Source organism: Ipomoea triloba, chromosome 9 (assembly GCF_003576645.1).
Source record: "Ipomoea triloba cultivar NCNSP0323 chromosome 9, ASM357664v1".
Classification (NCBI taxonomy): Eukaryota; Viridiplantae; Streptophyta; class Magnoliopsida; order Solanales; family Convolvulaceae; genus Ipomoea; species Ipomoea triloba.
Genome location: NC_044924.1, coordinates 6,421,036 through 6,438,872, shown reverse-complemented (window position 1 = coordinate 6,438,872; position 17,837 = coordinate 6,421,036). Strand labels below are relative to the sequence as shown.

Here is a 17,837-nt window from a genome sequence, read left to right as displayed (position 1 = left end):
ACCCCCCCCCCCCCCCACACACACACACCAAAAAAAAGGCATTGTCAAACTGAGCCTTTCAGAATTTATTAGGCTCTGCTCTTCAAGGCTTTGGTTTCAGGAATCAGCATATAGAACATGAACAAGGACTAGAGATTAGCATCATGAATGGACATCTTTGATGCAAATGCATGCACATGCACATGTGGAAAGAAGCAAAGAATAGTGAAGCTATGAATTAAATATATAACACAAAGGGAAGGTTATTCAATCTACAGACAGAAGGACCACCTACTTGTGCAGCATCCATTGTTTTGGGGCATTCATCCTTTTTATTCCGTCTATCACCAACTTCACAGCAACAAGCTTTTGTGATAAAAGCAATCATCCATCCTTTGTTATTAACCATTCTTGATAAAGGTCAAATGCTTTGTCAATCTCCCTCATTCCCCAATATCTTTTCATCAGTACTAGAAATGGAACATGATCTACTCTCAGTCCAGACCTCCTTATCACGCCAAAGAGCCATTCAGCCTCTTTCATTTTACCTAATATACAACAGCACTTAAGCAATTCAGTAAAAGTAATTATATCTGGTTCACAGCCCATTCTCAACATTTCCCCATATAGGTGGAGTGCAGAATGTATATTGCCAACACTACACGCTGCACCAATCAACAGATTAAAAGTGACCAGATCAGGGAGAAGTCCATGTAAGAGCATCTCCTTTTTCAAAGAGTGAGCTTCAATGAAATTTCCATCATTTATCTTTGCATAAATCAGTGCATTGTAAGTATATACATTAGGCGGAACACAAAATGCAACCATCTTGCTTCTAATGTATTCAGCACTTCTTACACTTCCATACCTCCCATAGCCATGAATCACAACATTCCATATGAGAGGTTCAGGGATGATTGAATTCTCTAGCATACAACAAAGAAAGTCATTGGCTTTACCAACCTCTCCATTCATACATAGGCCTTGAATAATCATTTTGTAAGTGATTCTGTCAGGACAAACACCCATTCTTGTCATGACATTAAACATATAACAAGCTTCATCCATTTTTCCTTCCTTACAAAGTAAACCAATAAATGTATTGTAAGAAAAAACATCAGGTGTAATACCAGTCTTCAGCATTTTACACATACAATTATATACCATGACTGTGTCTTGGCTCAAACAGAATCCATGGATAATAACATTATAGGCAATTCCATCAATTTGGACACTCCTTAACTTCTCCCATAAGGCAAGAGCCTGAACACTAGCCCCATTTTTAAAGTAACCATCCATAATTATAGTTGATGTAATTAAATTTGGCTTTTCCTCATCATGCTTATCACCTATTATTGCCTCTAGAAGTTTCTTCGCATCCTCAACGAGACCCTTCTTGCAAAGTGCATCAACAAGTATATTACAAGAAACTCTGTCCGGGGTAATACCATGGTTAGACATTGTTGAAAAAATATCTAGAGCTCTATCCACATTATTATTACGGCAATAACCTTTAATTAAGGTATTATATGTAGCACAACTAGGAGTAGGGCCCCTGTATAGCATCTCTTTGACAAGCCACTCTGCCTTCTCCAAATCACCAGCTTTGCTTAGTCCGTTAATAAGATAGTTGTACGTAAATATATCAGGACTGACAAATTTATGTATCATCTTGCTCCATAGAGACAAAGCAGGCCCCAGTTTACCTTCCTTGCACAATGCTCTGATGATGTGTTCATCATTACGCAACTTTGACTTTGATATGCTATCAAAGCCAATGCAGGTCCATGATTTTCTTTCCCTGCATCAAACTCATGAATTTAAAATTGAGAGCTAGTTAGGGGCTTCGAAATAGAAGCATGAACTTTATTTCAAAAATTTCAAACATACAAGATATGTTATCATAAGTTACTAAGCATGAGCACACTCTAAAACTCTAGCTCCATGTTTAGTCATTATGAAGGAATGCAAGTGAGGTTGAAAAAGAATCTAATACAAGGAGCAAACCTTTAAATTTAAGGAAATAAAACACATATAACAAAAATATTAAATCAATAACAAATGACTTCAATGAAAATTTTTATCCAATGTAATGTTTTAACAGAAAAATAGATGTAACCTACTAAACAAAGAAAAAGATGAGACATCTCCTATAAGCTAATTTGAATTGTTATCTCACAGTGAACGACAAGATAGAGCCTCAAAAGCAACTAGACAAAGTGTTTTAAGAATACTCTTCAAGTACAAACTTAGATGCTTCTAACAATTGCAAAGGCTTTGAAGCCACTTCAATAACTACTATAGGCAAATAACAAGTCAACTTTGTGAAGGTGGATGAAACATATACAGGCACAATTAGACCCAATTTCTCAGCAAAATAATTGGGGGTTTTATCCTTATTGCATGCAGAACTTTCACATTCTTCTTGAAAGGACAGAAAATATAGGGTGATAACAGTGAGAATTCAGGTTCTTCCACAATTTCTAAGTGAAAGTTTTTACAGCATATATAATAGTGATACTGCTGTTTCCATTTATATATACCACTAACCTCATAGTCTTTAATCGGTCCAACATGTCCTTCAACATTGAATCCAATACATTGAAGACCGCACCTGTGTCTTCACCCTGATTTGGAGGCAACTCATTCCTCTCGGATGGCCAATCTTCTGTTCTTAGTTCACAGCAAATTGCACTTCGCATAATGCCATCTTTTCTAAACATTAATTTAAAGTATCACACAGAAATGAAATATAAAATGCACCTTAAATACATTTGAGACACATCTTGATCCTTAGTGTCAGTTAGTAACACAACCACATACCTTGTATTGATTAATTTTGAGCTGGGATTGGAGCAGAAAAAATCAGCAAAAAGAATATCAATTTGGTATCTGATAGAGTCTAGGACTTGGAAGCTACCATTCAATATCCGGAGAAGAAAATGAGATTCTGAAGCTACTAACATCTGTAAATTCATCAAGCAAAATTTGAACTCAGATTTCAAACGAGATAATGCATCCATCAGTCGGCATGCATGAAAATACACCAACATCGACATGCATATTTTCCAAAACATTTCTGTCATTTCAAAACAACAATTAACTTTTGGCAATTCTGATTCATAGAAGAACTCGCTCGAATGTTGCAGATAAAAATGGAAGCTGAAATGTGAGAGGAGCTAACCATTGTGATTGAGGATCGGAACCAATCTACGGAGCTTCGTCTTGCTCTATCGGTCTTTCTTGTCCTCCGCCGCAGACAAGCTTTCGAGCAATCACTGAACTGAAGCTCCCTGAATCTGAACTCCCCTGCTGTTCCGTGGCAGGCCGAAAGGGTTTCCTACGCTAAATCAACTTGGATTGGATCTATGTGCCCAATATAATAAAAATTAAAAAAAATGATTGGACCTTGTGATGAGTGAATGGGCTGAAACAAGACCAATAATTCTGGTGATCCAGCCCATTCATCACTTTTCTTCTTTGGTCAAACGTCAACTAGTTGAAAATCAAACATTATGCATTTACCACTACAGACATTAATATTTAATATTCATTTTAGTATAGAGTTAATTTCCTGTATGGTACTTGCACTATTAAATTTTATCAATTTTTTTTATTTTTGATTTTTAATTTGATCAAAATTGATCTCTTGACTATTAATTTTATATGAAAAGAACTTTGTAATTGATGCGCCAGTATCCGTGGGCGAGAATAATGCCAATTTTGGCTTCTGCTTGCTTGACGGGGATGGACGGATAGTAGTGTCGAATGGACTATTGTTGTGTGCCCGCTAGCCTTTGTTAGCGGAAGTCATGACTTGCAAGGAGACACCATCTAGGTTAATTGAAAGCAAAGGGAGCTAGGAATGTTGGGGTATAGTCTAACAGATTTTTGTTTAAGTGTTGATTGCAAGATCACTATATCACCGTAACACTTTGGCTTAGCTTTTTTTTTTATTATTATTGTTTAATATTATTAGATTCGATTGTTTCTTGTTCTTTAGTTTCTATACCAAGGATTAGTAATCAATTGGTCCACGCTCTTGTTACAGCAGTAAGAATCAAAATCATATTATTGTTTAGGAGTAATTATCATGAAAAATATTACTTGTACTTCAAAATTTTGCATTCTTTCATAAATCTTAAATGTAGACAACTCTTTCACAAAATGAAAATATCTGCTTACTACACAAAGAGTATAATTCGAATAAAATTTGAGTCCCTTAATCCTCTGCATTCATCTCTCATTTACTTTAATGATATAGCAAATTATAATTGTTTTTCTTTTAAAGAAAATATGAGACATCAATCTTATAAACTTATAGTACATAATTTCAAGTGACCAGTAAATTAAAATTCATAACCATTATCGTACCTAATTTGCATCTAAATATAATTTACAAAATATGTTCATTCAATGTTGGTAAAATACAAACATTTGAAGACCATAATTGATAATCCCATCTCCATTAGTCATGCACAATGGAATGGATCAATATAGACGCCTCTTCCGTCGTCGTCACCGGCGCCATACCATCTGTTCAAATACAGTAACAACCAAAATCAGCAAAAAAACACAATTACTCACACGCAAATCAGAAATCACGTACGTACGCCCATTTATACCTGAGAGAGGCTTTGGCAAGTGAGAAACAATATTATCCAGAACGCTGCTGCTGCTGCTGCTGCCGCCGCCGCCTTCTTCAGCGCTCTTCACTTGCTCATTTTCTCCGCCATTCTCGGCTCTCTCCCCACCATCTCCGGCTTCATCACTTTGGTGGAAAATATTGGAAATCAAACTATTGATGATTCCTCCTCCGCCTCCCTCACCTTCTTCAGCATCCTTGACTTGCTCATTTTCTCCGCCATTCTCGGCACTCTCTCCATCTCCCCCTTCACTCTGGTAGAAGATGTTTGAAATAAAACTGTTGATGATTCCTCCTCCTCCGCCTCCGTCACCGCCGCCGCTTGCATCATCTGTAGGATCGGAAGCTCTGCCGTCTTCGCTTTTCCCCTCCCCTTCTTCTCCCTCTCTCCCTCCCGAAACCAAGGCAGAAATCAAGCTTTTTACAACCCCACTAGACTTGCCTTCTTCTTCTTCTCCATCGCTGCCTTGTTCAATTTGTTCTTCCGTTTCTTCATCTGCACTCATATCCTCTCTGTTTTTAACCAAGTCTTCAATGGCTTCCACTCCGTCTTCCATCTTAGTTTCTCTTCTTTCTTCTGGCTTCTGGGTGATTACATATATAGAAAATGCAACCGCGTACTCCGTCAATATATATATACATTTTCGTCACGTATTTTCATGTCCCTGTCTTACCTTTTCTATGTCAGGACACCGGACACGTGACATTTCCTGACACATCCCACCCCCTCCTATCTCAATTTGCTAAAGTCGGTGCTGTACCAACAAAAAAATTTAAAAATAAAAATTTATTGCATAATAATAATAATAATAATAATAAATTTATAATATCAAGTGATCCTATATTTTTTGAATTATATTTAGTACTATTCTGTACAATTATTTATATTCCATGCAAATAATACATTAACTTTTATCAGAATAATAAAAAAAATATCATTTTAAACCATTTCTTTCTAAACAAAATCTAATTCTTCATTTATTTATACATCTACAAAAAGAAAACAATAAGCCCTAACACATAAATCAGTTAGTTGTATCTTAATAGGTAAGGACACATGATCGAATCTTGATAACAATTAACAACAAAGTTCATTTGGAATGAATCAGTGTGAGACATTGATTTCCCTACCTAATGGACACTTTAGTTGTGAGTTACCCATTCACAATCCTATCAAAATGGACACTTTAGTTGTGAGTTACCCATTCACAATCCTATCAAATTCGAGCAAGGGATTTCACTTTTTGTGGGGCTAAAAAATAAAAAAAATAAAAAAAATAAAAAAATAAAAAAAGCCGTTCCAAGGAATGCCGTAAAAATCAAAGGTTTTAGGTTGTCAATAGACGGCCAAAAATGACACAAGTGAAACCCCTTTAGATAATTGTCAGTATCAGAAATCATATATATGCTGCAGCGAGTTTATAGTCATCGAGAAGCAGCAAGCTAATGAATGCTTTTGCCACAGCAAAATCTGGGCAACAATCTTTTCTAGTATTTTACTGTCTGCAAGCCGATCCAATCAAACATCGCTGATCACTTTTCACCACGACGATGACCAAGGTACTTAATTTCCAGCTCGGCATCCTTCTTCGCTTCCTTGATCTTCATTCTCCTCTTCAATCTGGCGTCGTTATAAACTGCAATTATATCCAACACAGCTCCAAAACCGGGGATGCCACGCATTAGTATACTACGCATTTTTTGCCAGAAGTCATTGTAGTGACCCATCAAGGCCTGCAGGTGGAAAGAAGAATTGCATGACCACGTGAAACTGACTTAGGGCGTGACTCAAATATCAGTTACAAGAAGCGCCATTTAAATGGTACTTTAGTTTCTTTTTGAACCTTCTTTCATGAAAGGTTAGATACTAAGAACAAAATTCATTAAATGATTGTTGACATATTTTAGATTCCCATGCCAACATGTGGATCTGTATGTTAAAATTAATGCAGAAATAAGAAAAGCATAAGTGTTTGGTGGGGAATGCGTACCCAGACATCCCTATTCCAATCATAAATGTAAGGAGGGCCTGTCGTGTATGAACCAAGAGGTTCACGATACCAATCACGTCCAAATGTTAATTGATCCATTGCTTGTTCAACACTCAGAACCTCCCATGGCCGTAACCCAGGGATTATCTTAGCCAATTGAATCCTGTACCAGAAAGGCTATGCTTAGTAAACACGGTAGCTGATGCAATTATGAAACAGGATATTCTAACAGAAACAATGAGCAAAATGCAGTAGTAACATTCACAAACCGGAAGATAACATGGTCTTACCGCACGGGCATGGGGTGGGGCATAACCATAGAAAAAAGTGGTATATTGTTCTCAGCCAAGCAGGATTTGGAGTACATGGTAGTAAAAGAAGAAATGAAGTACTAGACTGAAATATACTCCGCTTAAAGTTATTATAAAACATTTGCAACATAAAAGATTGGGCATATTTAGGCCTTGTTTGGTTATTGGCGGATCCGCCATTTTTCAGCGTGCTGAAAAGTTGTCTGGTTAATGGCGGTTTGGAGCAGCGGATCTGCTCCAAACCGCCAAGTTGCAAAACGCTGCTAGTAGCAGCATTTTGCAATGGCGTTTTGGCCCCAAAATGCCCTTATATTAATTTTAAAAAAAAAAAATTTTAACTTTTGGTTTGCCCAGCAGCCGTTGGGCCGCTGGGCAAACAACTGGAAAGAAACGGAGCCTTGAGGCTCCTTCTATAGGAGCCTCAAGGCTCCCTTCCTCACTTATCCCACCGATGTGGGATAAGTGAGGGAAACAAATTAGAAAAGGGGAGCCGCAGCGGCTCCCCCCTTTTTTTGTTTTTTTTTTTTTTAATTTATTAACATTATTATTATGTATTATGTATTATTATTATTATTATTGTTATTTTATATATATATATATATATATATATATATATATACCCTTTTGGTCATTTTACATGTCAACCGCTAATCTAAACAGCTAATTTTACCAAACATCTTTTTACAAACCGCTAATACAATCCACTGGTCAAACCCGCTAATACAATCCGCTATTTGATAACCGCTAACACAATCTGCTACCGCTAAATGCTAACCGCTGATAACCAAACAAGGCCTTAGCGTTTAAACAGAATTGAGTAAGGCATGCTTCAACTAGTTTGGAATTAAGAATGTGTTCAGTTGTTATCAATGCACGATGAAGGGATATTACGCACCTGAGATCTTTTGGAATGTATTTGTTAGGCATGTGATCCTCATCCAAAATTGATGTCAGCTCAGATCCACTGGCCCAGAGAAACAGGGCATGACTTGGAGTTCTTACGCCAGGCCACACACCGCCATTCGCTTCCAGAACAGCCAAGTCACGCCTCTTGCTCTCATAAGCTTCTTTTTGGAGCTGATTATAGGTCTTTTCCTCTTGCCCCTTGAGAGGAGCCCAAGGAGCTATGCCCTTCTGGACTTTGTGGAATAAGGTTGTAGCAGCAGCATATAGTCTGACTGGAAATCAAGCACATTCAACCCAATCAATAAGCTTGCAGAAATGTACATTACATGCCACAGAAAAATATATGAATTGGGATACAAGCATACACATCATCGAAATCTGTAAAATAGTAGGTTGAACATCCAAAGTGTTATATATGCATCGTATTCTTAAATTACCATGAGATTGTTATTTAAAAAGAATATTATATTTGAGAGAATCCTATGTGATTATGGTATTTCTTCCCATGGAAAAACATCATGTAACTTTTATCTGCTCTGTAACCTAATTCATAAATGAGATCAATAGCCGAAGAAATTGTAGAAGACACAAGTAGGTGAAAACAAACCGTCCCAGGTGGCAATAGCACATTCCAAGCCATAAACCATGGATATAGGTGCCCATTCATCCATGTCCTCGCCCCAAATGAAAGTATGCCTGTCAATGATTCCACCAGTCCAAGCAGTCCTAAGCTGTACTAATTCCATGGGACCCCTTGAACGACCCAATCTATCCTTGTAAAACCATCCACCAGTCTTCATTATAACTGGGCAAAAGTAACAATAAAGCTCAACTGAATGAAAACTAATCGGAGATAAACAAGAAAATTGAAAAGTGACTGCTCCATCTATGAGAAGCCTTGCACAGATTCTCAGGATATCATTAATGGGCATGAGAGCTAATAAATAAAATGGCAAGAAAAGACTAAAAATCATGGCAGAAGGTCAAAATACAATGCAATGACACAGTTATAACAATCAAACTGCTAAAAACAAACTACTTAAAATTTAATGCAGAGAACATACAATCGTAATACCGCTTTTCAAGCTTCTTATACCCAATAGCCTGTGCAGCATCAATGGGCCTTCCAGGTGGATATGGCCTTTGTCGGAACCCCCAGAGCCCAAAAAAGAATTGCCTTGCAAAATCCCAGAATTTATCATCTGACTCCTCTTTCGTCTTTATGGACTTCCTCGGCATTGGCCTCCCATCCAATCCGATCACATTAGGAACTGCCTTCAGGAGCGAACATAGCAAGCTTTATCAGAATATTTTAAAATTACTATACAGAAAGTAGAACAAATACAGTAAATTCTATCAAATAGTCTCTGCAGGTAATGGAAAATATGAAGTTCAACTTAAAAGCTAAACTATATACTTAATCTGCTTTTACAATTTCTTGCTGCAAAATCAGAACAATAACAGAGATAATAATTTCTACCTGAAACTCATTTACATTCCATCAGAGTTGGGAATTAAATTTTTATATGGAAATGTACTTCATTTCAGTGCTCATTTTACTGCCCTAAATATATAATCACCGCATTTATCTGACTATATACGCAAATAAATAAACTTTGAAATTCAAAAATGAAATAGAAAATCCATATGGAATCTGGGTGGGGACTTTCAATTAGAGCAAGTTAATACCTTCCACAATTTTCTGTCTTCTCTCTGGTAAGGAGCCGAATTCTCTCGAAGAGCAGTCTCATTAATCTTATCTGCAATCTCTTCAGAGCGGGCCAAAAACTGCACAACCGGGCTTTCCTTGAATTCTGAGAACCACCTCTCGTTCTCCTCAATCTCCTCTCGGGTCAGGTTCTCCTTCGTCTCAAAAATCGAATCCTCGCTCAGTATCTTCTCCACTTTCGGCGTGTGCCGGTGGTCCGGCAGCGTCTCGCACTCCCAGTAGAACTGGTCAAGCATCCGGCGATACATTCCAGGAGGTCTTTCCTTCTTCGGTTTTCGAGAAAATGGGAGTGAAATGGCGGCAAAGGGAGGATTCTTAGCTTGGGGTTTAAAGGGGTTTAAAGACTCGAAAAATGTATGCACATCGACGAATTTAATAGGGTTTGGAGGTTTACTGAACCAGTTATCACTGAAAGGATTGAAGTTGACCGATGCCATTGTTTCGGGTTCTAGTGGTTTCCGAGCTATGGAGCGAGGGAGATTTGACAATGGCGGACTAGCTGCGACTGCAGTCAGGTAGAGATCAGGGAGACTGATGCTTTGGGATAATCTTTGTACTCCGTATTTTTGTCACTCTTACGGATTAGCTAACGGCCCAATCCAATTTACAAATTTGGACTTAATGGCCCAATATTGCGAGATCCGGAAATTATGCCAAATTATGCTATGGATCCGGGTCCAACATGCAATGTGGACCCAGGTTCAAAACAGGCGTTTGGAATGACGGTATCATTAGTGGAACTGTTAGACACGTACAAATTTGAAGGTGGTATTTATTTGTAAAATACAAAAATTATCATATTTTTCAACCTTTTGACATTAAATAGAGTGACGTTTCTAATTTTTTCTCATGATGTGGCAGCACATGATTATACTCCGTATTATTTAGTATTTTATTTTAGTATTTTATTAAAAGTGAACTAATTATTATATAATGTGATAATACATTTGTTATCATTTTAAATGGGTGATCATAAAATCATATTCAGTAGTTGAGACATTCAGACATTGATTTATAGAAGTGTGGGTAAATAACATTATAATTCTCATTTTCTATCTAAACATGTTTTCCGATTTATTTTCTTTCGGACAAAAAAATCATTTCTTTCCACGTATTAAATATGACCTAACATAATATTTAAAGTTGCTTATGTTGCATTATGTTTCATGCAACATAAGCTTATTTTAGTCGTAAAGCAAAATATGTGGAGACCGTTTCAAAATAACAATTTATTTAAAATTTATTATCTAGTTATAAAAATAATAATTAATAGTTTATATTTTTATAATATTTTAAAGGGCAATGTTATATGTATAGATGAACAGATACTATAATGTAATATGTTATATTTAAAAAAAAAAAAAAAGGCAATGTTATACATTCCTACGAAAGCCACTATCTTTTATCACTACACAAGCACACAATATAACAATTTTTGTATCGACTAAATTTAAATTCTTTTTCTTTTTAACATAAATTGTCAAATAAGTGAATAACCAGTAAACTGGTTGGGTTGCACATGTGTGAGCCGGTCTCGAATCATTATTCGTGTGCCATGTTGAATTAGGCCAATAAAAAATGTAATATTTATATTGAAAATGTAATACTAATTAGTAATAAAGTGTTTGTTACAATACTTATAAAAAAATGTAATATTTTTTATGGAAACTGTAATACTTTTACATTTTGATAAAGTATTACATTTTCATTTATAAGTAATGTTGGCAAATGCTTACTTATAAGAAAAAAAATGTAATATTTTGTAGGAAAATATAATTCTGCAAATCAAAATGTGAAAGTATTACATTTTTCTTTAAAAAATTTACACTTTTGATGAGCTAGCTTGTGTGGTAGAGTTATATCACGATTCACGAGGCTGTAGGGTTGCTTAAGTGAAAAAAGTAAATTTTAACGATTCTAATTATTTAATTAAAAATTATAATTAAATAATTGAATACATTTCATTTTTTGTAATTTGACTACTCCGTATTATACATGAATCACATTTAGTCATTAATTATTAAAATTTATACTGAAGTGTATAACTATTTAATTTGTATCATATTTGGTCTTACCGTCCAATTATTGCCGGAAGTGTCATTTCGAAAGGAAAAATTATGTCAATAGTTAACAAAAAAGTTGAACAACAAAATCAAATTTATACAAATTAAATAGCAATGCATCTTTTTTATTCAAAAAAAATAATAAAATAGCAATGCATCTAATTAGAATTTGTTAACAGTCAAAATATTAAATATCATTTGCAGTGACATTTGCAGCCAGAAATCAAAGGAGACAGGCACCTAAACACAAACGGACACTCATTTCCTTGATTAATAAGCTCCGAAAGGTGATGAAGGAAACCCTATTAATAATCTCAGGCATCCCCACATTCCTTCCTTGAGCTTCCTTCAGTCCTTCATTGTCTTTTTTGGTACGTATCCTTTCATTCGTTTATATTTATTTACTTTACCCTTTCTCCTCATTCGTACATATATCTGGATTCGGACCTGAGTTTTTCTGCTGCTTAATTGCTCAAGTTTTATTTTTATAATAATTTGAAGATTTTAACATGGCTATTGACGAATCAATCAGTTCAGACCGCTTTATGCTTCCGTTGAAGAGGTCAGCAGTTGGAGGGGACGCCGCCGCTTCAGAACTAGAAGGTTCTTCTTCCTCTACTCCTTATTCCCTGAACAAACGACTCAAATCCGATTGTCATATCGGCGGCGGCGGAGAGGAATCGAGTGTCGAGATGGGAGGCGTGGAGGTGAACGGAAATGATGCTGCTAGTAACGGCCGTCGGACTGAGAATGGTAAATCGCCGATTGACGGCTCGCGTAATTCCCCCGACATCGATGAGGATCTGCACAGCCGGCAGCTCGCTGTGTATGGCCGTGAGACCATGCGCCGGTTGTTCGGCTCTAATGTTCTTATCTCTGGAATGAAAGGCCTTGGAGTTGAGATCGGTATGGAATGATAGTTTTCCTTTTTATTTTGATTTTTTTCCCCATTTCTTTGGATTTTGTGTCTGAATTGTTGAGGTATGCAGGTAGCTCACTTTTAAATGCTGTGCATCATTTTTTATTTTTATTTTTTAAAATTTGGTTTGTTGTTTTGTTTAGATGTTTGTATGATCCCGATCTGTATATTGTGATGATTGAGCTCACACTGGAACTTTGATAATCTCATTTTATCTAGTTTCAATGTAATTCAAACAGCAAGTACTGCAATATTTATACACACATTCCTTCATTAAAAGGCACCTGGCCACCTAGGTGTGCACTGATTGTTGCACGGATGTATTTACAGCCTTTAAAATGATGCATATACATTCATGAAGTGAATCTAGGGTTGTGTATTTGTTATAATACCTTTATTCAGTGTAATGTTTATTTCTTCTTTGTTCTATGTAGTTGCATTGTATTTACTTGGCAGCAGAGAGCATCATTTTATATATCTGACTATTTTTGAATTGACACATGCAACTAAGAGCATCATTTTATTATAATTGTTATTGGCAGCGAAGAACCTCATTCTTGCTGGTGTCAAATCTGTTACTTTACACGATGAAGGAAATGTGGAGCTGTGGGCTCTGTCTAGCAATTTTGTTTTCTCTGAGGATGATGTGGGGAAGAACAGGGCTCTTGCTTCTGTTCAGAAATTGCAAGAACTAAACAATTCTGTGATTATTTCTACCCTAACAAATGAGTTGAGTAAGGAACAACTCTCTGATTTTCAGGCAAGTGTCCTCCTTGGTTAACTATACTAATTTAGTATGCATCTCATGTACACTATACAAAATAACACAACCTTTCATGTTTGATGTTTGGGATGCAGGCAGCTGTATTTACTGATATCCGCTTAGAGAAGGCAATGGAATTTGACGATTACTGTCATAATCACCAGCCTCCAATTGCCTTTATCAAAACTGAAGTATGTGGCCTTTTTGGTAGTGTATTTTGTGACTTTGGCCCTGAATTCACAGTTCTTGATGTTGATGGCGAGGATCCACGTACAGGCATTATTGCATCTATTAGCAATGACAATCCTGCTCTTGTTGCGTGCGTTGATGATGAAAGGCTTGAGTTTCAGGATGGAGATCTTATTGTCTTTTCTGAAGTCCGAGGAATGACAGAATTGAATGATGGAAAGCCAAGGAAAATAAAAAATGCAAGGCCTTATTCATTTACGATTGAAGAAGATACCACAAAGTATACCGCATATGAGGGAGGTGGTATTGTCACACAGGTAAAGGAACCTAAAGTCTTGAAATTCAAGCCGCTGCGAGAAGCACTTAAGGATCCTGGTGATTTTCTTCTCAGTGACTTCTCAAAATTTGAACGACCACCAGTACTGCACTTAGCGTTTCAAGCGTTGGATAAGTTTATTTTGGAGTTAGGACGGTTTCCTATTTCTGGATCAGAAGAAGATGCTCAGAAACTTATACAGCTGTTTACTGAACTTAACAATAGTTTGGCTGATGCTAAACTTGAAGAGGTTGACCATAAACTTCTCCGAAGTTTTGCATTTGGTGCTAGGGCTGTGCTAAACCCAATGGCTGCTATGTTTGGCGGTCTTGTTGGACAAGAAGTTGTAAAGGCTTGCTCTGGGAAGTTCCACCCACTCTTTCAGGTTCGTTAGTCAATTCTTTTTGCTTGGATTTGCTCATTTTGTGAGTTGAAGGCAACTTTAGCCATCTTTTCTGAGCATGAATATTTGACTCTTTAACTAGTGTTTATTAAAGACAACAGAAATATGTAAGTTATTCAATAGTGATGTGCTTTATTGCATCGGGTTGGTGGTTGTGAACTTGTGATTTTGCAGCTGTATTTTATTATTGGCATCCAGCTTGCAGAATCCTGCTTAATTACAACTTCACTATCACCTTTATTGGTTCAGCGTCAAGTGTATTTGTAGCATTATCCTTTGATTTTAATCACTTGAACTACAAATTATCCTTACATAACTACGTGTTGATTATAAAATTCCATTGGTATTGCCAATTTGAAAAAAAAAACATTAATAGTACATTTGATCTTTATTATTATCTTCTGACTGGGTGTAATGTGTAAGTTGCTTTTCCGTTGTTGTTCAGCTAATTTTTGGTACTTGTGGACTTGTGGTTTGAGCTGTAGATACTATTATTGTACACTTGACCTAGTGACACATCTACTGTTCACCTAACAGGGATTATGCATTACTGTGTTAAGCTTCAACTATTTGAAGTCCTTTGGTCATGTATGTTTTATTAGTGTGGACTAATCAGTTACTTTTTATGGCTGCAGTTTTTCTATTTCGATTCTCTGGAGTCTCTTCCAGCTGAGCCCCTGGATACCAGCGACTTAAAGCCCTTGAATAGTCGCTATGATGCTCAAATCTCTGTGTTTGGATCTAAATTACAGAAGAAACTGGAGGATGCAAAGGTTTTTGTTGTTGGATCTGGTGCTCTTGGGTGCGAGTTCTTAAAGAATATAGCTCTGATGGGGGTTTCTTGTGGGGAGAAGGGAAAGCTAACTATCACCGATGATGATGTCATTGAAAAGAGCAATCTTAGCAGACAATTCCTTTTCCGTGATTGGAATATTGGACAGGCTAAATCTACAGTTGCTGCCTCAGCCGCTTCATTGATTAATCCTCTTCTACATATTGAAGCTCTCCAAAACCGTGCAAGCCCTGATACTGAAAATGTGTTTGATGATACATTCTGGGAAAATTTGAATGTTGTCATCAATGCTCTAGATAATGTTAATGCCAGGCTTTACATTGACCAAAGGTGCTTGTATTTTCAGAAACCATTACTGGAGTCAGGAACTCTAGGTGCCAAGTGTAACACTCAGATGGTAATACCTCACCTAACTGAGAATTATGGTGCTTCAAGGGATCCTCCTGAAAAACAAGCACCAATGTGCACTGTGCATTCCTTCCCACACAACATTGATCACTGTTTGACATGGGCAAGATCTGAATTTGAGGGTTTACTTGAGAAAACCCCAACTGAAGTAAATGCTTATTTGACTAATCCAATTGAATACACATCTGGAATGAAAAGTGCTGGTGATGCACAGTCCAGGGATACCTTAGAACGTGTTCTTGAATGCCTTGAGAAGGAGAGATGCGATACATTCCAAGACTGCATAGCCTGGGCTCGTTTAAAGTAAATTAAACACAACTTTCCAATTTTGTGTGCTTATTTTTTGGATGACGAGGGAAACCTCACAACCTTTTTGGGTGTGAGTAAACCCCGCCTTGTGACCTTAGCAGACAAAGGACCACAAGTAAACCAACCTAGGTTATCCATAGTTGACCGGCTCAAACCAAGGGGGCAAGGATTCGAACTCGTGACCTTGTGGTTACAAGTGTGGATCTCTTGCCATCTTGGCTGGGGTTACCCCCTCCATTTTTGTGTGCTTGTTTTCCTATCTTAAGTTTCTCATAATTTGAATTTTATAATAACAGGTTCGAAGACTACTTTGTGAACCGTGTGAAGCAATTGGCATTCACTTTTCCAGAGGATGCCATGACTAGCAGTGGTGCTCCATTTTGGTCTGCACCAAAGCGCTTTCCAAGACCACTTCAGTTCTCCACCAATGACTCTAGTCACCTTAATTTTGTTATGGCAGCATCCATATTGCGAGCTGTAACATTTGGTATACCCATCCCAGATTGGATCAAGTCTGAGCAGAAGTTGGCTGATGCCATTGACAGAGTGATAGTCCCTGATTTCGAGCCGAAAAAGGATGTCAAGATTGAGACAGATGAGAAAGCAACTAGTATTTCAATATCATCCATAGATGATGCTGCAGTGATCAACGAGTTGGTCAGGAATCTGGAATTGTGCAGAGAGAAATTGCCTGCAGGCTATAAGATGAACCCTATTCAGTTTGAGAAGGTACTTCCATCATCTCTTTAGTCTTTATGTACCATACCCTCAAAGGAAAAGGAAGGAGGGGAGGGGGGGGGGGGAGAAGAATTAGAACCATGTGCAATTAATTGGCATTTTGCTTTTTACAACATTTGGCATCATCTGCTTGTTTTTAAGGAAAGAAACAAATTGAGTGATAATGTTTGTTTTCAGTTCCTTGGCATCATGGTCTTTCTAGTCAGTTTTCCCTAATTTATGTGAATGTGCAGGATGATGATACCAACTATCATATGGACTTGATTGCTGGACTTGCCAACATGAGAGCAAGAAATTACAGCATCCCTGAGGTTGACAAACCGAAAGCCAAATTCATTGCTGGGAGGATTATTCCCGCGATTGCTACTTCAACTGCTATGGCAACAGGTCTTGTTTGCTTAGAGCTATACAAGGCTCTGGATGGACAACACAAGGTGGAGGATTACCGCAACACATTTGCAAATTTGGCACTCCCCTTGTTTTCAATCGCTGAGCCAGTACCACCCAAAGTGATCAAACATCAAGACATTAGCTGGACTGTGTGGGACAGGTGGATTTTGAGGGATAATCCAACACTGAAAGAGCTCATCAAGTGGCTCCAAGATAAAGGTCTAAATGCCTATAGCATCTCTTACGGGAGCTGCTTACTTTACAATAGCATGTTCCCTAGGCACAAGGAACGCATAGATCGTAAGATGATGGATTTGGCCAGGGATGTTGCCAAGGCAGAATTCCCTCCATATCGTCGTCATTTTGACGTTGTGGTGGCTTGTGAGGACGATGATGATAATGATGTTGATATACCTCAGATTTCTATATACTTCAGGTAGACAGTTCGTTCCGACTTGTTGGGGGGAATTTGGTAGAAATTATTTAGATTATTGATGTAATATTTGATATTGCAATTTAGACTCCTGTCTTTTTCGTCTAAGTAGACATTTAGACATTCTGTGCATGCAAGCACGATCAACGGTTAGCTTTATTATTAATGCTTAGTTTTATGTTTGTTTTCATATTTTACTTTGGTTGTGATATTTCTTCCTTCAACTAGAAATATTGCATTGCTTTTTTCACTTATCTTGGCCCATCCATTGAATGGCTCAAAATTGGATTTCATGGTGTGGTTTTCATGTACATAAACTCTCAAAATGAACATTTTGAGAACGTTTCTTAAAAATGAAAAAAAAATCCATCAAATGTTTTAGACATATGATATAGTGATATGTATTTATTGTATTACACTAACACTTTACAGGTTCGAATCCCAGTGGAGGCATTGACTTTTTGTGCTTCAATAAGTTGAGAAGGTATATATGGACAAATGCTATATTGTAACAGAGTCGATAGTACTAAAAAATGGAGACAAATGTACAAG

General features: G+C 37.1%; 4 protein-coding genes across 8 annotated transcripts in view; 1 reads left to right on the top strand and 3 right to left on the bottom strand.

The window, feature by feature from the left end:
• Nucleotides 1-2,957, bottom strand: part of LOC116030656 (pentatricopeptide repeat-containing protein At5g24830) — a 6,153-nt gene extending 3,196 nt beyond the window's left edge. Inside the window, exons 1-3 of one of the 3 annotated variants that reach the window (XM_031272969.1) lie at nucleotides 2,803-2,957; nucleotides 2,530-2,694; nucleotides 271-1,780 (exon numbers count right to left, since the gene is read on the bottom strand). In XM_031272969.1, the coding sequence (XP_031128829.1) occupies nucleotides 364-1,780; nucleotides 2,530-2,694; nucleotides 2,803-2,957 (1,737 nt within the window). In that variant the 3' untranslated portion in view covers nucleotides 271-363. The remainder of the gene's footprint in view (nucleotides 1-270; nucleotides 1,781-2,529; nucleotides 2,695-2,802) is intronic. The other 2 variants (XM_031272968.1, XM_031272970.1) reach the window with 2 other exon arrangements.
• Nucleotides 2,958-4,262: 1,305 nt separating this feature from the next.
• LOC116030882 (uncharacterized PE-PGRS family protein PE_PGRS20-like) lies at nucleotides 4,263-5,196 on the bottom strand. The gene is made up of 2 exons (XM_031273240.1): nucleotides 4,605-5,196; nucleotides 4,263-4,515 (listed from the first exon to the last, which is right to left on the bottom strand). Exons 1-2 carry the CDS (start codon nucleotides 5,179-5,181, stop codon nucleotides 4,448-4,450), a joined length of 645 nt encoding a protein of 214 aa, XP_031129100.1. The 5' UTR covers nucleotides 5,182-5,196; the 3' UTR covers nucleotides 4,263-4,447.
• A 736-nt stretch (nucleotides 5,197-5,932) lies between these two features.
• LOC116030720 (protein TIC 56, chloroplastic) lies at nucleotides 5,933-10,085 on the bottom strand. Its single transcript, XM_031273034.1, has 6 exons — nucleotides 9,522-10,085; nucleotides 8,897-9,107; nucleotides 8,440-8,637; nucleotides 7,822-8,104; nucleotides 6,616-6,778; nucleotides 5,933-6,358 (listed from the first exon to the last, which is right to left on the bottom strand). The coding sequence occupies exons 1-6, from the start codon at nucleotides 9,996-9,998 to the stop codon at nucleotides 6,158-6,160; spliced, it is 1,533 nt and encodes a 510-aa protein (XP_031128894.1). The 5' UTR covers nucleotides 9,999-10,085; the 3' UTR covers nucleotides 5,933-6,157.
• A 1,768-nt stretch (nucleotides 10,086-11,853) lies between these two features.
• On the top strand, nucleotides 11,854-17,482 carry LOC116029131 (ubiquitin-activating enzyme E1 1-like). Of its 3 annotated transcripts, none has more exons than XM_031271031.1 (7): nucleotides 11,854-11,995; nucleotides 12,157-12,530; nucleotides 13,086-13,303; nucleotides 13,402-14,196; nucleotides 14,850-15,718; nucleotides 16,021-16,453; nucleotides 16,696-17,482. In XM_031271031.1, the coding sequence occupies exons 2-7, from the start codon at nucleotides 12,170-12,172 to the stop codon at nucleotides 17,290-17,292; spliced, it is 3,273 nt and encodes a 1,090-aa protein (XP_031126891.1). In that variant the 5' UTR covers nucleotides 11,854-11,995; nucleotides 12,157-12,169; the 3' UTR covers nucleotides 17,293-17,482. The 3 variants fall into 3 exon arrangements, with proteins under 3 accessions (XP_031126891.1, XP_031126892.1, XP_031126890.1); XM_031271032.1 differs by having other exon boundaries at nucleotides 11,860-11,995; nucleotides 12,162-12,530; XM_031271030.1 differs by lacking the exon at nucleotides 11,854-11,995 and having other exon boundaries at nucleotides 12,072-12,530.
• Nucleotides 17,483-17,837: the final 355 nt, after the last annotated feature.

Bases quoted from the DNA above. Each gene is read 5' to 3' on its own strand.
- LOC116030882 (XM_031273240.1), bottom strand. From the start codon at position 5,181: ATGGAAGACGGAGTGGAAGCCATTGAAGACTTGGTTAAAAACAGAGAG. The intron at 4,516-4,604 runs GTATAAATGGGC...GTATTTGAACAG, and splicing joins CTTGCCAAAGCCTCTCTCAG to ATGGTATGGCGCCGGTGACG.
- LOC116030720 (XM_031273034.1), bottom strand. From the start codon at position 9,998: ATGGCATCGGTCAACTTCAATCCTTTCAGTGATAACTGGTTCAGTAAA. The intron at 8,638-8,896 runs GTATGTTCTCTG...ACTTTTGCCCAG, and splicing joins TGAAAAGCGGTATTACGATT to TTATAATGAAGACTGGTGGA. The intron at 8,105-8,439 runs GTTTGTTTTCAC...CTTGATTTCCAG, and splicing joins TGCTATTGCCACCTGGGACG to TCAGACTATATGCTGCTGCT.
- LOC116029131 (XM_031271030.1), top strand. From the start codon at position 12,134: ATGGCTATTGACGAATCAATCAGTTCAGACCGCTTTATGCTTCCGTTG. The intron at 12,531-13,085 runs GTATGGAATGAT...TGTTATTGGCAG, and splicing joins AGGCCTTGGAGTTGAGATCG to CGAAGAACCTCATTCTTGCT. The intron at 16,454-16,695 runs GTACTTCCATCA...GTGAATGTGCAG, and splicing joins ACCCTATTCAGTTTGAGAAG to GATGATGATACCAACTATCA.